At 40.6% G+C, this 16,163-nt stretch overlaps 2 protein-coding genes across 2 annotated transcripts; both read left to right on the top strand.

Moving 5' to 3' along the window:
- Positions 1 to 5,269: 5,269 nt before the first annotated feature.
- Positions 5,270 to 7,093, top strand: LOC306791429 (leucine-rich repeat and immunoglobulin-like domain-containing nogo receptor-interacting protein 1; the record flags this gene model as incomplete). Its single annotated transcript, XM_079288147.1, has 1 exon — positions 5,270 to 7,093. The coding sequence occupies one exon, from the start codon at positions 5,270 to 5,272 to the stop codon at positions 7,091 to 7,093; it is 1,824 nt and encodes a 607-aa protein (XP_079144273.1).
- Positions 7,094 to 8,407: 1,314 nt separating this feature from the next.
- On the top strand, positions 8,408 to 13,324 carry vps72a (vacuolar protein sorting 72 homolog a). Its single transcript, XM_079287441.1, has 6 exons — positions 8,408 to 8,765; positions 10,234 to 10,386; positions 10,624 to 10,744; positions 10,948 to 11,124; positions 11,326 to 11,470; positions 11,641 to 13,324. The coding sequence occupies exons 1-6, from the start codon at positions 8,649 to 8,651 to the stop codon at positions 12,029 to 12,031; spliced, it is 1,104 nt and encodes a 367-aa protein (XP_079143567.1). The 5' UTR covers positions 8,408 to 8,648; the 3' UTR covers positions 12,032 to 13,324.
- The last annotated feature ends 2,839 nt before the right edge of the window (positions 13,325 to 16,163 follow it).

Raw genomic sequence — 16,163 nt, 5'->3', positions numbered from 1 at the left:
TCATGTGAATCTAATTTATAACACGCTGTCGTGGCCCCAAAGACCGCTCCAGTGAGGTGACAGAAATACATGTACATGAAACTCCTTGGAGAGAAAAACATTTGAAAAACAAATCTGTGGATGGAAGAAGAAATTATTTGGCATTATTTCGTGATAGTTTAAGTGTGTAAGAAATGTTTAAAAAGACCATCCATCACCATTTCATATTTAATCACTTTAAGACTGAGCTGAATTATGTTTGACAACATGGACTGAGGGCAAAAGAAAGAAACTAAAATCCAGTTGTACTGCTAATGATACACATTCTAACAGAGTTCATCATTAGAGCTGCAGGTAGTTTGAACTTTCTGAGGAAAAGAAACACACCTTTTTCCCAGTGCTTCATATGTACACTGACATTGCAGCAACCAAATAAACAACAACAAAATATACAAAATGACATTTATTAATATCAGATCATATTTCATTTTTGTATGCAAATTGCTGCAGTCCTGTAACATGCCAGTTCTTGCAAAATCATATTATTTCATGTTATTATTTACAATATGTAAATAATTAAGATGCTGACCTTGTAATTTGCAATGTCCCTGGCTGAGGATCCCCCATTTCTCCCTCCCCTCCTTTTCAGTCATCTCTCCACTACACCCTATCGAATAAAAAAGAGACATCACAGCAGTCACCGCTACAGGGAGCAGCAATGACGGAAATAAATAATGATAAATATGCAAGGGGATATTATGCAATTAGGAGCTTCGATTTGGCCGAGGCTGTAACTGGCGTTCATCACTGATTTTCTCTTCCGGGGTTGGGCAGAGATTCGCTGATGACCGCAGGTTCCCCGAGGTACCAGATGGTAAGTGCCTGACTCAGCAGCAGCTCTTCTTCTGTGGTGATCAAGCACCTTTTGTGTCCACACACACACGCACACGCACACGCACACACACACACACACACACACACACACACACACACACGCACACACACACCATAGTCCTGCAGCTGAGCAGAGAGGCAGGCCAATCTCATTGCTTGTTTTAATCTCTTTTTTTAAAACTGTCATTGAATTGGGAGTGAGTGTTCACGAAGTAAACAAATCAACAACTCAACTTTATTCATAGAGCACCTTTCATACAATCATGCAGCCCACAGTGCTTTACGCAACAAGATAAAGTAGGACAGACAGACAAGCAAGTAAAAACAAAAGTAGACAACATTGAAGGAAAATTAGCAAGATCAGAAATTACAACAATAACATGTTACCCAAATGAATTAACTCCTGTTGTTCATGAGGCTCACAGTCAATTATTCAAATATTTTGGAGACCTGAAATCAGATCTGGCATATTTAAATGCATGTTACTGCACACCACTTTTTATTGAAACTTGTCAAATATTCTTATTATTATTATATGAATTGAGTCAGCTAATATGTTATTATAAGATAATGGGATCACGACAAATGGGACAACTGAAAAACACAAGGATATATATATATTGACACGGATTGTACTCATTTACAGTGAATATTTGGAAATATCACGATTGTTGGACGTTGTTAGAGAGTTGTAGTGAAATCTAACTACATTATCTCACCCTGTGTGGTTTAAAATGATCTTGATACTTTGTCCAGTAACCAGCATCTTCTGCGAGTCCACATCAGGGTTTAATCTGATTTAAATATTTTTTAGATTTCATGTCAGACCGGCAGACACACATTCACAGACTCAATGTACGTCATATCATAGCTCCTTGTATCCATATTTCTCTGCCTCCCTGTTTTCAGTTTGTATACTTACACACAACACATGAAGTCTTTTAAAGCAATCATACTAAGACGACTGTAACCCGTACCTATTACATCCTTAACTGTTTAAGTTCACCTCACTCATTTAGGATGCAAAACATTTTCGCTTATTTTTGGCCTCAAGTTAATGTTACCTTTTTGAAATCCATTTTTTTATACATTGCCTTGTGTTTCTTTTATATGTTGTCTTATTTACTTTTAATAGGACATTTTTAGTTTCAGACTGAACAAGCAGAGCTGAGAGTCTGATGTGAACACCCCCAAAGTTAGGAGTTGGGTGAGTTGCCATGTTTGCGTTCATGAAACAATATTATACAACGAAACATCAGTATTGAGGGTTATACACCATTCACTATTGCGTGCTACAAAACCCACCTCGTCCTTTTGTGCCACGGTCAGCGTTGAGATGACGTTTTCTTGAATGTTTACAATGAGGTAGGATACTGCAACTTGTTCCCAATGGCACATTTGATTCAGGAAATATTTAGTCTCAGTAGCTTAAGCTGTGACTGAACATTGTTAGAGCTTAGTTTGCACCAAAAGTGTCGTTATGATTGAGTGTTTGCAGTGTTTTAAAGATCTAAATACTAACAAGATGCGGGCATCTTAACCCAACACTACTCTCCAGGACAGTTGATGTGTCTTCATCAAACTTTGAAATGGCCGACCAGAGAGCAGAGAAGACATTCCTTTATTTCTGAGTGGCTCAAATTCATTCCCATCTGGTGTTTGCGCCTAAATCTCTGCATTTGGCTGACCTGTGTGCTTGCCTCCTGTCATCCAGTGCAGCGTTTTGGATGCAGCCCAGGAGCTAGTGTATATAATCCCCCAGCATGCACCAAGCACCAGAGCCAGGTTGTTGTTGCCATGAGGGCAGCGAAGCAACAGGGAAACCGATTCTGCAGCAACACGCTTCTTCAGGAGTTGAATGTTTCAGAATGGGAGGATGAAGCTATCTTGTTATGACATGTCTGTCTATTTCTCTCACATTGCAGGTTTCATCTGGATTTATTTCTGAGCAACAGAAGGTTTTGAAGATGTACTCTGCTCTTTTGAATGATCTGTCTGTGTCAACAGTTTATCCAGTGACAATTTCAGAAAAAACCCACTTCCAAATGAAATCTTACATTTTTTTTAACAACATAATTGTGAAAATGGAGCTATCACAATGACAAGCCCTCCAGACTGAAGAAACGGTGAGTTACAATACTTGATTTTCTTTTGCTTCTTTCCACACAATCACTATTATTCTGAGCCTTTTATAATACCATCCACTGTATTTGAGCTCTTGGAAGCCACAGGCCCCGGCAAATTACTGTGATTTCACCTTTGTACACTGTTTTCACTCTCGAGCATGTACGCTCCCAGAGGAGTTCAGGAGGAGTCAGCCTCCATCTCTCAGTGCTCTGAGGAGCTGCTGTCATCACCAGCAGTCAGACTATACAGTATTCCCCAGCTCCATACCGTGTCGGGATAAAATGACCACCTTAAAAACATGAAGGTAAACACAGAGATGGTTTTCTCCCTGATGCGCTCCTTGAATATTAGACGAGGTGGAGTTTCCAAGCAGACCACAAGTTTTTAATACAAATCCAATTATTTTGATGTAAAATTATTTCGGAACTCTTTGAAATACAAGCATAACATTTTTGCAAAGTTGATCAGAAATCGATTTAAATTCACTTTTGAACTCCTTTAGTGGACATGCTTTCTTTCATATTTTACATTGAGAAACACACCTTTCTGCAAACATTGTTGCAAATATTAGCTACATCAGTCCTACTGCAGTCTCTCTCTCTCTGTCTCTCTTCTCACATGTTATATAGTGTTGCATCGTTCAACACAACAACATGTGCGGAGATCTGAGGGTGGCATCACACCTTTTTCCCCCAGCACTCTGCTGGCAATTTAAACGTGTGTTTTTTTTAGCAAGTCACGCGTTTTTTGATGAGCTGATCTGTTAGTCATTTTTACAGGCTGACAGTCGGTTTACTACCTAGTATTCTTGTTTCCAAGTTAAAAGTAATGATGTCTGTTGACACGTTCATATGACTTGTACAATATGAATTGTTGCATTTTGGAGTTATTATGTGATTACTGATAGCACTTTGACTAACTGGGCAATTGTTCTGCAGTTACAATTAACCTTCAAGCAGTGTTATAGACCCTGGACAACCTGCACAGAAATATATATTTGGCTTTTTCTGCCCCCTAGTGGTACATTTAGCAATGGTTCACATAAAGAGAGATCCTTTGATGATCTGTATTTGCAACCCCCCAGTCTCGTGTACATCTTTGTCACATAATTATGGATCTGAGCATTAAGACAATGCCTCATAAATGAATGTTCTGCTTTTTGCTGCAGCCAAACATTGTTGTGTGGTGCTTGGAAAAAAGAAAATTTGTTCTAAGCTTTAGAGTGGCCATATTATAGGACAAGAAATATGTGAATTCAGACTTTTATAAGTTCTAAATAGACCAACGGTGATCATATTTGTATCAGTCGGGTATACACTTCTTCCCCTCCTGAAATGAAACTACTAAATTTAATTTATCTCATATGTTGCATCTTAAAGGAAAATATGCAAAAGGTAAAAAATAAATAGAAAAGAAGAGAGAAATATCATCTCTTGATTATGATAATCCCTTTATAGGATTTGGTTTCGTATTTGGTGATGGGGTAATAAAGTTGAATCAAATCCATGTTTCATTGCCGTACATTATAATCCTGTTAAATAGATTCTACAAAATGTCAAAAGCATAAATGGTCTTTTCAGCTTGCAATCTACTTTCACAGTTACCACAGTATCTAAATAAACTAAATATAAAATGTTGAATGTAATAAATGCCACGGGGTATGTGTCACTCTGACATTAATGTGCCTTGAGAGAGATTATTACAGTAATTGAGCGCAGATAATTGAGCAGTCATGTCCTCAATGTTGTGCCTCATATAGTGCAGGTTTACACTTTCTCCCCATTTATGCTTTCAAACAGCGTTAATAAAACAAAAACAGTGAGCAGCCTTTCGACAACCTGTTCTTGTTTTGCATATGTTTTTTGAAATTGACTGTCGATGTGTGGCCCTCTGTGGTGCCAACACCATCTTTTAAGTGTATCTTATCACTGCAGAGAATATTAACCTCAGCATGGAGGTTCATCCTTGACATTTGGGAACAGAATGTGAACATAATGAGCTCAAAGTCCCTCTTACTAGCTTTGGAACGCTTTCAGCTGCCTTTGATGTCAGTCAGTGAATGGAGGCGGTGACTTAGCAAGAAAGCAAACAAGAAAACCTACTTCCTGTTATCCAAGAGAATAGAAAGCCACACCTTAACGCAGCTGTCTTGTATTTATGTGTTGCAGAAAGTCATATTTCCCCTAATTTCTACTGATATGATGTCAGTAAATATCCCCTTTCTTACTCCTTTCTCAGCTGTGTCTCTCATAAGCAGGAAGGCAACCAGATGTTTGAGGGGATTGCCGTCCACCAATGGCTGTTCTGGGGAGCTCTCTACCTGTTGGCAGCGAGGGTGGCATTGTCATCTGAAACACGCCGGCCGTGTCCACAGTCCTGCCGCTGCAACGCCGTGCTGCAGCAGGTGAACTGCTCCGATGGCCAACTTACCACAGTGCCCGACATTCTCCCACAAAACACGAAACTACTAAACCTAACGCAGAATAAGATCAAGACTCTGGTGCGCGTGCAGAGTTTGCCACAACTTTTAGATTTGGATTTGAGTGACAATATTATGGCAACAATTGAAGTGGAAGCATTTCTCGGCTTGGAAAGACTGACAACTCTGCGTCTTGCTCGTAACCACCTGAAGATTATTCCTGTCGGAGTGTTTGCCGGTTTGCAGAAACTAAAGTTACTGGACATAAGCAGCAATGAGATCCTTGTTTTTCTAGATTTCACGTTCCATGATCTAACTGCCCTGCAGTTTATTGAAGCGTCAGACAATGACATTGTTTTTATTTCTCATCAAGCTTTCACTGGCTTAACCAGTCTGCAAGAGTTGCACCTTGACGGCTGCAACCTCACTGCTGTGCCGACAGAGGCGCTCACACAGCTCAGTGGGTTAAGAAGTCTTCATTTTCACCAACTGGGCCTCGCCACGCTGCAAAACTACTCGTTCCGTCAACTAGAGCGTCTCAAGGAACTTGTGATTACTCGTTGCCGCTGGCTGGAGACCCTGTCAGGAAACAGTCTCTTTGGCCTAAATCTTACATCCCTAACCATTAAACACTGTAAGCTCAGAGCGGTCCCCTACATCCCTTTACATCATCTTGTATATCTTGTATACCTTGACCTTTCTTTTAACCCAATCACCGACATTCATGGGAACCTGTTTGGAGACTTGCTCCGGCTCCAAGAGCTCCATCTGGTAGGCGGCTCATTGCTACGTATCGAAATCGGAGCATTTAAGGGTTTGGCTCATTTCAAATTGCTGAATGTATCTAGAAATCTTCTCACCACACTCGAGGTGGGAGCTTTCCATTCAGTGGACACCCTAAAAACTCTGGGACTTGATAACAATCCACTAGCATGCGACTGCCGTCTGCTGTGGGTGGTGCCAAGGCGACTATATCTGGACTTTGGTGGAAATCCACCGACTTGTACTACCTCAGTTCAATTGCAGGGATGGTATTTTCTAGACTTTACTGAAGCTGAGCTGCCAGGCCTGCTCACATGTCGGCAGCCTCATATTCTGAACCGCAAACCTCGAGAAGTGAGAGTAGATCAAGGTGACACGGTGGTGGTTTATTGCATTGCAGAAGGTGACCCTCTGCCATCTGTCACCTGGATAAGCCCACAGCTAAAACCTCTATCTCCCATTGGTAGAATACGAGTTCTCTCTAATGGTACGCTGGAGGTTCGCTACGCTCAACCTCAAGACAGTGGTGCTTATCTCTGTGTGGCATCTAACGCGGCAGGAAATGACAGCCTGCCCGTCAGCCTTCATGTCCGAGCCTTTCCATCATCTTCTAAAAAACACTTTCGTCTTAAAGGTTGGTTTGCCTTTCCGTCTGCCTCTCCAGGTGTGAATGGAAATCAGAATATCCCATTTGATGTCAAGACATTACTGGTAGCTGCAACCATTGGGCTTCTGTCATTTTTCAGCTCTGTCAGCGTATGTTTCATCTTCATGTTCTTCTGGAGTAAGAGTAAAGGCCAATTAAAGCACACAGCCACGATAGCATACGTCCCGCGAAGCTCCGTGTCAAGTAGTAACGGAGGGAAAGGCAACTATATGGAGCCAAGCAGGTTCACCATGAAACTAATATGACTTTCACGTGATGTGACTTGGTGCATTCAAATGTAAAACTTTTATTTAAATTTACATAGACAGAATTAATTTAATTTTGGAGCGTGTCAACTTGTTCCCAACAGAAGCTGACTGTTGATTCATTGATATAAATGTAAGCATGTTAGCTAGAACCCATATCATGCAAAAGTAAAGACAAGACATACAGTGAATTGTGCTGGTATAAGCCCTTCTGGACATATGACTTAATTACATTTTAGGAACATCTAAACTAGCGGGGGACATAATTGATGAGCTTTTTTTTAATGCCTGTCAAGCTCCACTATAACAAAGCCTGAATGCAAAGCAACTACAGTAAGCAATATTTAATTATGCATGTAACATGAAGATATGTAAATGATTCAGTTAATTGCGTGTTGTTTATGCCTTTGTTAACGTGTATGGAAGCAATTTAAGAACTTGTTGGTTTTGTACATTTAGTTTGAAATAGTAGATTTTTTAATTGAAATAAGTACCTCAGATGTTAACCATGTTAACCTTATATTAAGGTTAATGTACACAATATTTGCATATAGCATGCCATTTCTACCTATTTCTATTAGATATTGTCTGCTCGAATACTAGTATTGTCACTTACTGCTGTACTCATTATTTCGTGTAGAATGTGTGTTTTCATTAAATTCCCAAATAAAGCTCTTCATTGGTTTTCTTTCTAAAAGTAGCATACAAAAAGTATTGTGCTTTCAAAAATGTAATTTAGTTTTGTTTGTTGTGCTTTTTCAGTGGTTGTTGGTCCAAAATATACATAGAAACATCTGTTTTAGTAAGCATTGTGTTTGCTCTGTGGATCCTTAAATAAATGATTTTAACACTAAATTAATAATATCAATAGCTATATGTTAAAGACAAGCACAAAAAATGGATATTTAAGTTAAAGTATAGCATAATGGTAGACAGTGAGCACACATATAAGATGTTGTATCTTCGAAACATTAATTTCCTTTGAAACAAGCCGATGACCAAATTAATAATTTAAAGATTCAAGGATCATTTATTTACACTATGCAACACAACACAATGCAGTTGTAGCCCATTGAAAAACATGACGAACATAAGCAAAACAGTTGTGCATCCTATGCCTTTTTAAATAAATAATACGATGTGAAGCTATTTCAAGTCCAATTGTATACACAGTTGTGTACAAATCGTTTATTTCATCAAGTCAACACGCATAAATAACTATGAATATTTGAGCAGTTTTATTTTGAAAATAATTTGGAAATTCTCGACCCCGGAAGTACATCAGTTGCACCGGATGTAAGACAAGAAGACAGCGGCAAGTCTTATGGGTTAGCTTTGTACTTAGCTTGTATTATTGCAGTAAGCTAATAGGAAACACTCTTTTTGCATAGAAGCGTGAATTTAAGGAGTATTCATAACTTAAATAAATATGGATATGAACAGATAATAAAGTTAGTGAAGCGAGAGTTGAAAGAGGAGCCCCGAAATAACCTATATCTGTTAAGCTCGCACCACACTAGCTAACATTTGTTAGCATTGTTTAGATATCACAGCCATGACTCTGGCAGTGGACCGGGAGCCCAGAAAGACTGCGGGTAACCGCATGTCAAAGGTATTGGATGCTGAAGAAGAGGATGAATTCTACAAGACTACGTATGGCGGCTTCAGCGATGTGAGTAACCAAACGGACAGAGTATCAGTGAACTGATACGATAGCCCTCCGCTAGCTTGTGTTGGTCTCGGACGAATACTCTGATTTAATGTTCGTTAAACGATTTCCCCAAAAGGAAGACATCATATTCGATTTTAACTGACGAGAATCGAAAACTTAATTGATTTTATTTGTATTAAGCATTCATACAAAAGGACATATTTGACGTTTCCCCTTAAATAAGTCACCACAATTAGTCAAGAGGCCACAAAAAGGTGCCGCAGGACAATTCGTTATCTTGCAGAATACCTGCGCAAGATATAGTTGTTATGCTACAAATCATAGCACCCAGTAATACATTATTTACATTGGAAACAAGTCTGTCTCGGTCACAGTACTCAACATGAATTTGACTCCAATATGTTGAATGTATTAGAAGTAATCAGGTCAAGTAGCAGATCATTTGATTGGGGTGTCTTGTATTTACATTCTCCATATTTAGTATTCTCTCATTGATATGAATGAGGTTGAAAAAACAACAACAAAATCCCCTTAGTATATACTATACAGTTGCATTGCAATACATTTTGACCATAGCGCACACCGTAAAGTTGAGTCAATGCTCAGTGTATGCATTAACACCTCGAAGTCTCTGTAGTGTTAAAAGTGATGCCATTTTAACTGTGCTCAGGCCATCGTCCCTGCAGTTAATGCCACAGCAAATATTTAAGAAGGTTGTGGACTTCCACATGGGCTTTTCATGAATTGCTCAGACTGCAGATTTTGGAGCGTGAGACCAATATTCATTGGCATGTGTTTCTAGTAATAGTAAGAGGAGTAAAATGCATACAAGCTCAAAGATGCAGTATATATTAACTAACATAGAAAGGACACACCAAAGGATGCATCTGCATAATGTGCCTTCAATTAAGGCCTGCAGCCGCTCTGGTTATCAGAACCACCGTGCCAATGTGATTCACCTGAAACTGTGACCACGACTCGATAATTTCCTGTCCCAGTCTATCTTAACAGCTGACAAACTGTGAAGGCCGGAGGAGAGTGCCAGCCTTTTATGCGTCATCACTTAAAGAGAGAGAAAGGCCTGTGTTGTGTGTCAGAACATTAAACGATGTTTGATATTGCAGCTACTTTCTGAGTTGTATCCTCAATTTACAGTCGAGGTAATTTTCTGGCAGGGGCAGCTGTGACTTACATCTCAGCTGAGGTTCACAAGAATAGCTCGATAAAGAGAGATTCTCCCTCATGAAATCTCATACACCCAACCTTGCTTAGCGCACATCACTGAACTTAACTCGGCTACACTATGATACACTAGTCTGTTTTAGCTCCAAAATGGTGGCATGCTATCTGTTTGAACTTTACAAAATAGTCTAAATACAACTTATAGAAAACCTACTGAACAAGTTCTATGTTGTATTCTGAATGTTGTTGCTTTTTGCTAAAGAATGGCCTTCTTGTTTCCTTTCAGGAAGTGGGAGATGATGAGTATCACGGAGAACATTCAGACACGGAGGACGAGGTGGACAGCGACTTCGACATCGATGAGGGCGACGAGCCGGACAGCGACAAGGACGACGATGCACCTCGGAGGAAAAGTCGAGTGGTCACTAAAGCATATAAGGTAGTGACAATTACTTCAGCAGCCTTCAGACTCTAAATCAAGTTACTGCATTAAAAGTAAATTAAATCATATTTATCAGCGTACATTCATGTTTTAGAAGCTTTTTTTAATAAATGACTGCAGCATAAAATGAACTGCTCTTGTGACTTACGAGTGTTTTTATTGACAGATTCACTACATGAACACAAAAATTCATACATGAATGAAATAGATTTCTTTGTCTTTGTTTAATCCAAGGAACCAATAAAGGTGGCAAAACCCAAACCCAAAAAACCCTCCGAGGAACAGAAGAAGACGGAGAAAGTTAAAGTGGAGCTCAAAAGGAGGATTCCACCAGAATTCCAAGATTTTGCAGAGAGTAAGATTGCTACAGGTCTCCCAAAATGCTTACTCACCGTTTTCAGATGCCGCTCCATAAATGATCCAAAAACACTTGAACAGTTTAAAACATAAACACCATCACATGATGATTACATTACGACTGCATCAGAGGGTCAGTTAGAGAGGATTCTTCCTCTTAAGGTTTTTATTTTTTACTTTATGCTTTTAATCTCTTTTTAGCTCGGAAGTCTGTGCGACAGTCCACCAGTGAACACACACGAAAGACCAACCTGCGCTTGCAAGAGCGCCAGGACGCCCCCCGACGACGGAGAGGGGCTCACCGGGACCGGCCCCTTACTCAAGACGAACTGCTGGCTGAAGCCAAAATAACAGCCGAGATCAACATTCGATCTTTAGGTAAGAACACGTTAGTCATGTGACTCAAGTGTTCTGTGTTTAGTAGAATGTTGTGTCAAGTACTTTTGCCAAAGCTTCAGTAGATTCACTAGTAGTGTGTTACAGCGATGACTAACATGAACAAACAGTGTATCGGACTTCATCAGTGGAATTTGTGTTGGAAATACGGACGCTCTTATTCATTTAAATTTCTGTGTGTAGAGAACTATGAACGTCTGGAGGCGGACAAGAAGAAACACGTCCACAAGAAACGTCGTTTTGAGGGTCCAACCATCCGTTACCATTCGGTCCTGATGCCACTCGTCTCTCACTCAGTCCTGAAAGAAGAAAACGTGGATGTTGAAGGGTACGTGTGCTCTACTGCTAGGCTTAATTGGCTTCGGGAAAAATGTCTTTTTAGGTTTTTGTCAGCTAGAATAGTCTGCTTCAACTGCATTGACTTCCAGTATTTATTGAAGTGTGACACTGTTAAATCAACAGCATGTAGCCTTATGTAATGATTTCCTGTTCTTAAAGGTTGGATCAGGACGTCCCTCAGACGGCACCACAGAACCCATCTACACCGTCCCAGCAGGCTGCCGGAGGCCTGTGCTCTCGTACCTATATAACATTCAGCGAGGACGAAGCTTTCGAGGCGTCCTTTCCACACGGCGCCCAGTCGAGTCCTCCGCTGCCGGTCCAGGAGGTTTGTCCCGTCACCCACAAGGCTGCGCTGTACAGAGACCCGGTCACTGACATACCTTACGCTAACACACGGGCCTTCCGCATCATCCGAGAAGCATACCGCAAATACGTGGCCGCTCACGGATTTCCAAACACTTCGGGTGGGGTGACGGGACTCGACTCCTCTGCAACCAAGGCTTCCCGCCAGAAAATGTCTCTCAAGCAGAGCGCTATGGCAACATAGATTAGTTAAAAAAAAAAAAAAAAGATTCATGAAGCAAGTCAGTGCCTATAAAAACACAAGCAGTCTCTACACCACCACGGCTTAAATACCTCTTCTTCACTCAGCTGTCCACATCTAGTTTCATCTCCATCCATAAAAACTTCCTATGGCACCAGAGATTAGAGTTTTTGGGATATATTAGTCTCTGTGATTAATGTGTTACAGATTTTGTTTTTGTACTGCTGTTGACTTGACAGTATGAAATTACAAGAAGTAAAAAAACGTAATAACGTTACCACAACCAAACACGTTGGTACATTATTTAGAAATTGCAAAAAACGTCTTACATGCGTCTGTTTAAAGAAATGAATGTTGTGCATAAAGACCCTTACAGGAGTCTCTGTCTGGCCGTATGTGGATATGTCCTTCGCATATCTCGACAACCGTTCATCCTTCACACCTTCACACTTTGCGGGTGTATTGTAAAATGACTGCAGTGTCTGCAGCAGTAGGGGCGGGGCTTCAGGCCTGTGCGGATTCCAGCATGTTGTCTGCATGACTTACATTCACTGCACTTCCTTCCGCTGCTGTGTGGTGCACAAAGCCGGATAAAGTCACATGGGTGCCAGATATACTGACGTTAAATGGTTAACGGAGAGCGGATACAATGTTACAACCGAACTGGTCTTCTGTTCCCTGGAGTCAACATACAGCCCACTGGAAGCAGAATCAGATTGTATTTCACCCGTGTGAAGTCCCCCGTTCACACGGGTGAGTAAATCTGTATTTCCCCGGTGTATGACTTGATACTAACATAGAAATACCATATAATTAAATCCAGGATATCAAAACAAGTGACTAATACGCCTATTTGGACAGTAAAAAAAAAGTATTGGCACAGTAAAAGTCCTCCATTTTACATTTTTACTTCAAGTGAAGAGTGAAAGAGGCATTATCAGCACCATGCACACAATGCATTATATTACAATTGTTCTATTTTGTGAGTTGAATCTGAATTACCTGCAACAATACCATTATTTTTGTGTTTCTAGCCGTGAGTAGCCGCGACTTGGGCTGTGAGGCTAACTATGTCATGGCAGGTGTATTGTTCAAGACACAAGGAGGTGCAGTGTGGAGTGTGAGGTTGTTTGTTTGAGCGATTCACGAGAAAGCTGCAACTAGTGACACCACAGGCCGAGCGTTCGGCCCGTTCTCAACAGACACGTTCTCAACGGAAACCACACGAGTAGATGAAAGTACAGATTGGCTTTGGAAGAAAAGTAGTTCTCCATCTGCACGTCATTTTCTTAATAAAATGCCTTTTTTTTACTGTCAATATATTTATTTTCTACAGATGTTCATATTTCTCAATAAATACATATTTGCAGCTCAATATTTTAAAATCTGTAGTCATGATTTACAGCCTGTAACAACACATCCATCATATTACAATGAATTCCATCTGTGATGCCTTCACAACTTCAAGTCCATCCTGAGTTCATTAAAACTAAACCCAGAAGACAAATGACAACATTTCCTATTTGTTTTTCAAAACCTTAATCTAGCATTCAGTCGAATGTCATTACTGAAATCACTTGAGATGACCCAAAAGTTTCATTTACAGTTGATCAAAGCATTCAAAGCTGTAATTCCTCCCTGCTGTCGTTCATTGCTACATTTTAACAGAACAAGCATTCAAATATAAAATACCTTGTATGGTTTGTTATTGATAGCAAACATCTGTTTCATCAAAGTTCAATGCTTTAATCCGTCACATAAATCACATTACAGTGTCTGAATGAGCCAGACAGTCGACTTTACAAGCATTTTGAATAAGTTTGAGTCGCCCGTGAGTATTAGAAAAGGTGTTATTTCTGTTCCTGGTAAATAACAGAAAATTGTTTTCAGAGCCAGTCTTGAATGTCACAGCGAAGAAAACTCCTATTTTTCTCTATTTATTCTCTCGGGGCACAATCGCAGAGCTACAGGGTTCCTTTGAACTCCGCTGAGCTTTTTGTCTAGCGTGTCACCTTTGACCCCTCACACTGAACAAGAAGCTCTCCCCTGCACAGCGTCCCGTAGCTTTCGGCCATCTCGACCACTCTGTGTTACATAACAAAAAACCCCACAGGGGAGCAAACATAATGTAGATGTTTAGTCACCCAGGTTTCACCCAGAATCACGCTCCTCAAACACAATGAGTAGCTTTCACATTATTTCTATGATCAGGTTGTTGTTTCAGCAGCAGTTGTGACTTTCACACTTCAGCCGGAGACGTGATTGGTGAGGCTGACGGTGTCATGGCTGACTGGTGAAGCTGACCGCGAGTTCCTTTTGGAGTTTCAGGTACGAGTCTTGCCGAGTCGACCGAGTTTAGTCTTCAGCAGATGGTTCGGGCAGGAATTTTTTACCATTTGAAGGAAAGCTCCTACATTTTAGATTTCATGTTGCTGCCAAAAGGATCATGTTGCATTCAAGCGGATCTCCTCCTGCTGTTCCTCTAATGTCCTGATAATGTTGAGCGGAGCGTCGAGCTAAGCAGCCAGCCATGTAGCAAAGACACATTGTCTTGAATGATCTCACCAGCTGTAAGATATGTAAGTAAGATATGTAATTTAGCACGCATCGTGTGCCCATCTTGTTGTCGCATTTACGCCCCAGGTCAAACTGTGTTCAGCAGAGTGCAACTTGACTTTTTAAGGACACAAGATTACAAAGAAGATGTTGCACAAAGCCACGTCTGAAGGTTTTGTCATGGTGTGACTTTCCACCAGCAGCAACAAGCAGGAGCCAGATTGGAGAAAAAGGCATTTATTTTCATCATGCCTTTTTAATTCTATCAACCTCTATACTTGTTCTTTGAAGGCAACTGCTGCCCACACACTGTGCCACTTGCCTTGGCGAAGAACGAAAACACATTTAATTCAAAAAGAACAAGTTATCCCTGAAAGCGATGATGATGAATTCAATGTCGGGCTAAAGCCAGAGTCTCTGGTGGATCGACGGATGTAACAGGATGTAAAATATAATAAGAGAAGATATTTAGCTGCTAGTTTATTCTTTTAGATGCGTTGCATTGAAAGCATTTGTCATATCATATCTGCAACATCAGAATACTGAGAGCTTTGTCTCCCACATACTGCACGGTGCATACGCCACCAATTGAACAGTTTTCAGCATCGGCGGAGAGGGAACCGCATTATCACTGGTTCTAGTATGGTAGTTGCCATGGAGACGAGTGTAGGTGGTGGACTGTGCTGTTCTCCGAGCTTCACTCCTTCCCTTGTCCTCTCCCCTCTTCTGTTGCCCTCCCTCCCTCTCTCCCTCCCTCCCTCTCTCTCTCGCTCTCTTCTATCTGCAACATCCGCTCAACTTTCATTCCTTCTTATTTTACTCAAATAATTCCGCTTGTTTTTAATTCTGCAGCATTTGGATTGAGCAAATGTACAGTTTGAACCACACTCGCATGAAGCGTATAGCCTGTAACTACCCCCCCACACCCCAAAAATACATAAATAACCTCAATTTTCTTCAAGTAAAATTGGGTTGAGATCATTTTAGTTTCTACTCTTTGTAGATTCAAACGGTTTACACGAGTATCACGTTACTCATGTTCTATGACGGCCTTTGTTGTTCTGCTTACACCCCTTTGTCCCCCCCCCCCCAATCGATTTGTTTCTTGCTGACCATCCAAGTTCTTCTTCATGCTTTGTCAATCGCTTCTTTTTTTGCAGAGCTGCTACTCTTTATCAGTTGCCATGGAGATGTATGTGTTTCTGTGTGAGAGTGGGATGTTTCATTTCCAGTTCATGTTTTTTTTTTTTTTGGTGTATTTGTGAAGACTGCATGTGCTTTCCAGTGTCCCAAAGTTAGTCTTTGACATCAGCTGATGTTTGCTTCTCCCCATCCAATCTCGTCTTGCATCCTATACTGTTGTAAAGTGGATCATAGTGAGTAAGTAAGCGTAATGCATTGTTGTTTGTGCACTTTTAACAGATCCAACCTTTAAATGATTCATTTAGAGGTGTATTCACATTTAGGTAAAAAGATTATCTTTAATCACATCTCAGTTTTCTAACCGTTTCATATCCACCAGCGTCATGTCTGTGAGACGGACGAAGAAACAACCGGGTTACACCGTCTTTAACCGGGA

This window comes from Melanostigma gelatinosum (assembly GCF_949748355.1).
Source record: "Melanostigma gelatinosum genome assembly, chromosome: 17".
NCBI classification, from domain to species: Eukaryota; Metazoa; Chordata; class Actinopteri; order Perciformes; family Zoarcidae; genus Melanostigma; species Melanostigma gelatinosum.
This window is presented reverse-complemented; position numbering and strand designations above follow the sequence as displayed.

What these genes read in the sequence shown, in the direction of transcription:
- vps72a (XM_079287441.1), top strand. Translation starts at nt 8,649, where the DNA reads ATGACTCTGGCAGTGGACCGGGAGCCCAGAAAGACTGCGGGTAACCGC. An exon ending in CGTATGGCGGCTTCAGCGAT is followed by an intron (nt 8,766 to 10,233) that starts GTGAGTAACCAA and finishes GTTTCCTTTCAG; the next exon opens with GAAGTGGGAGATGATGAGTA. An exon ending in TGGTCACTAAAGCATATAAG is followed by an intron (nt 10,387 to 10,623) that starts GTAGTGACAATT and finishes GTTTAATCCAAG; the next exon opens with GAACCAATAAAGGTGGCAAA.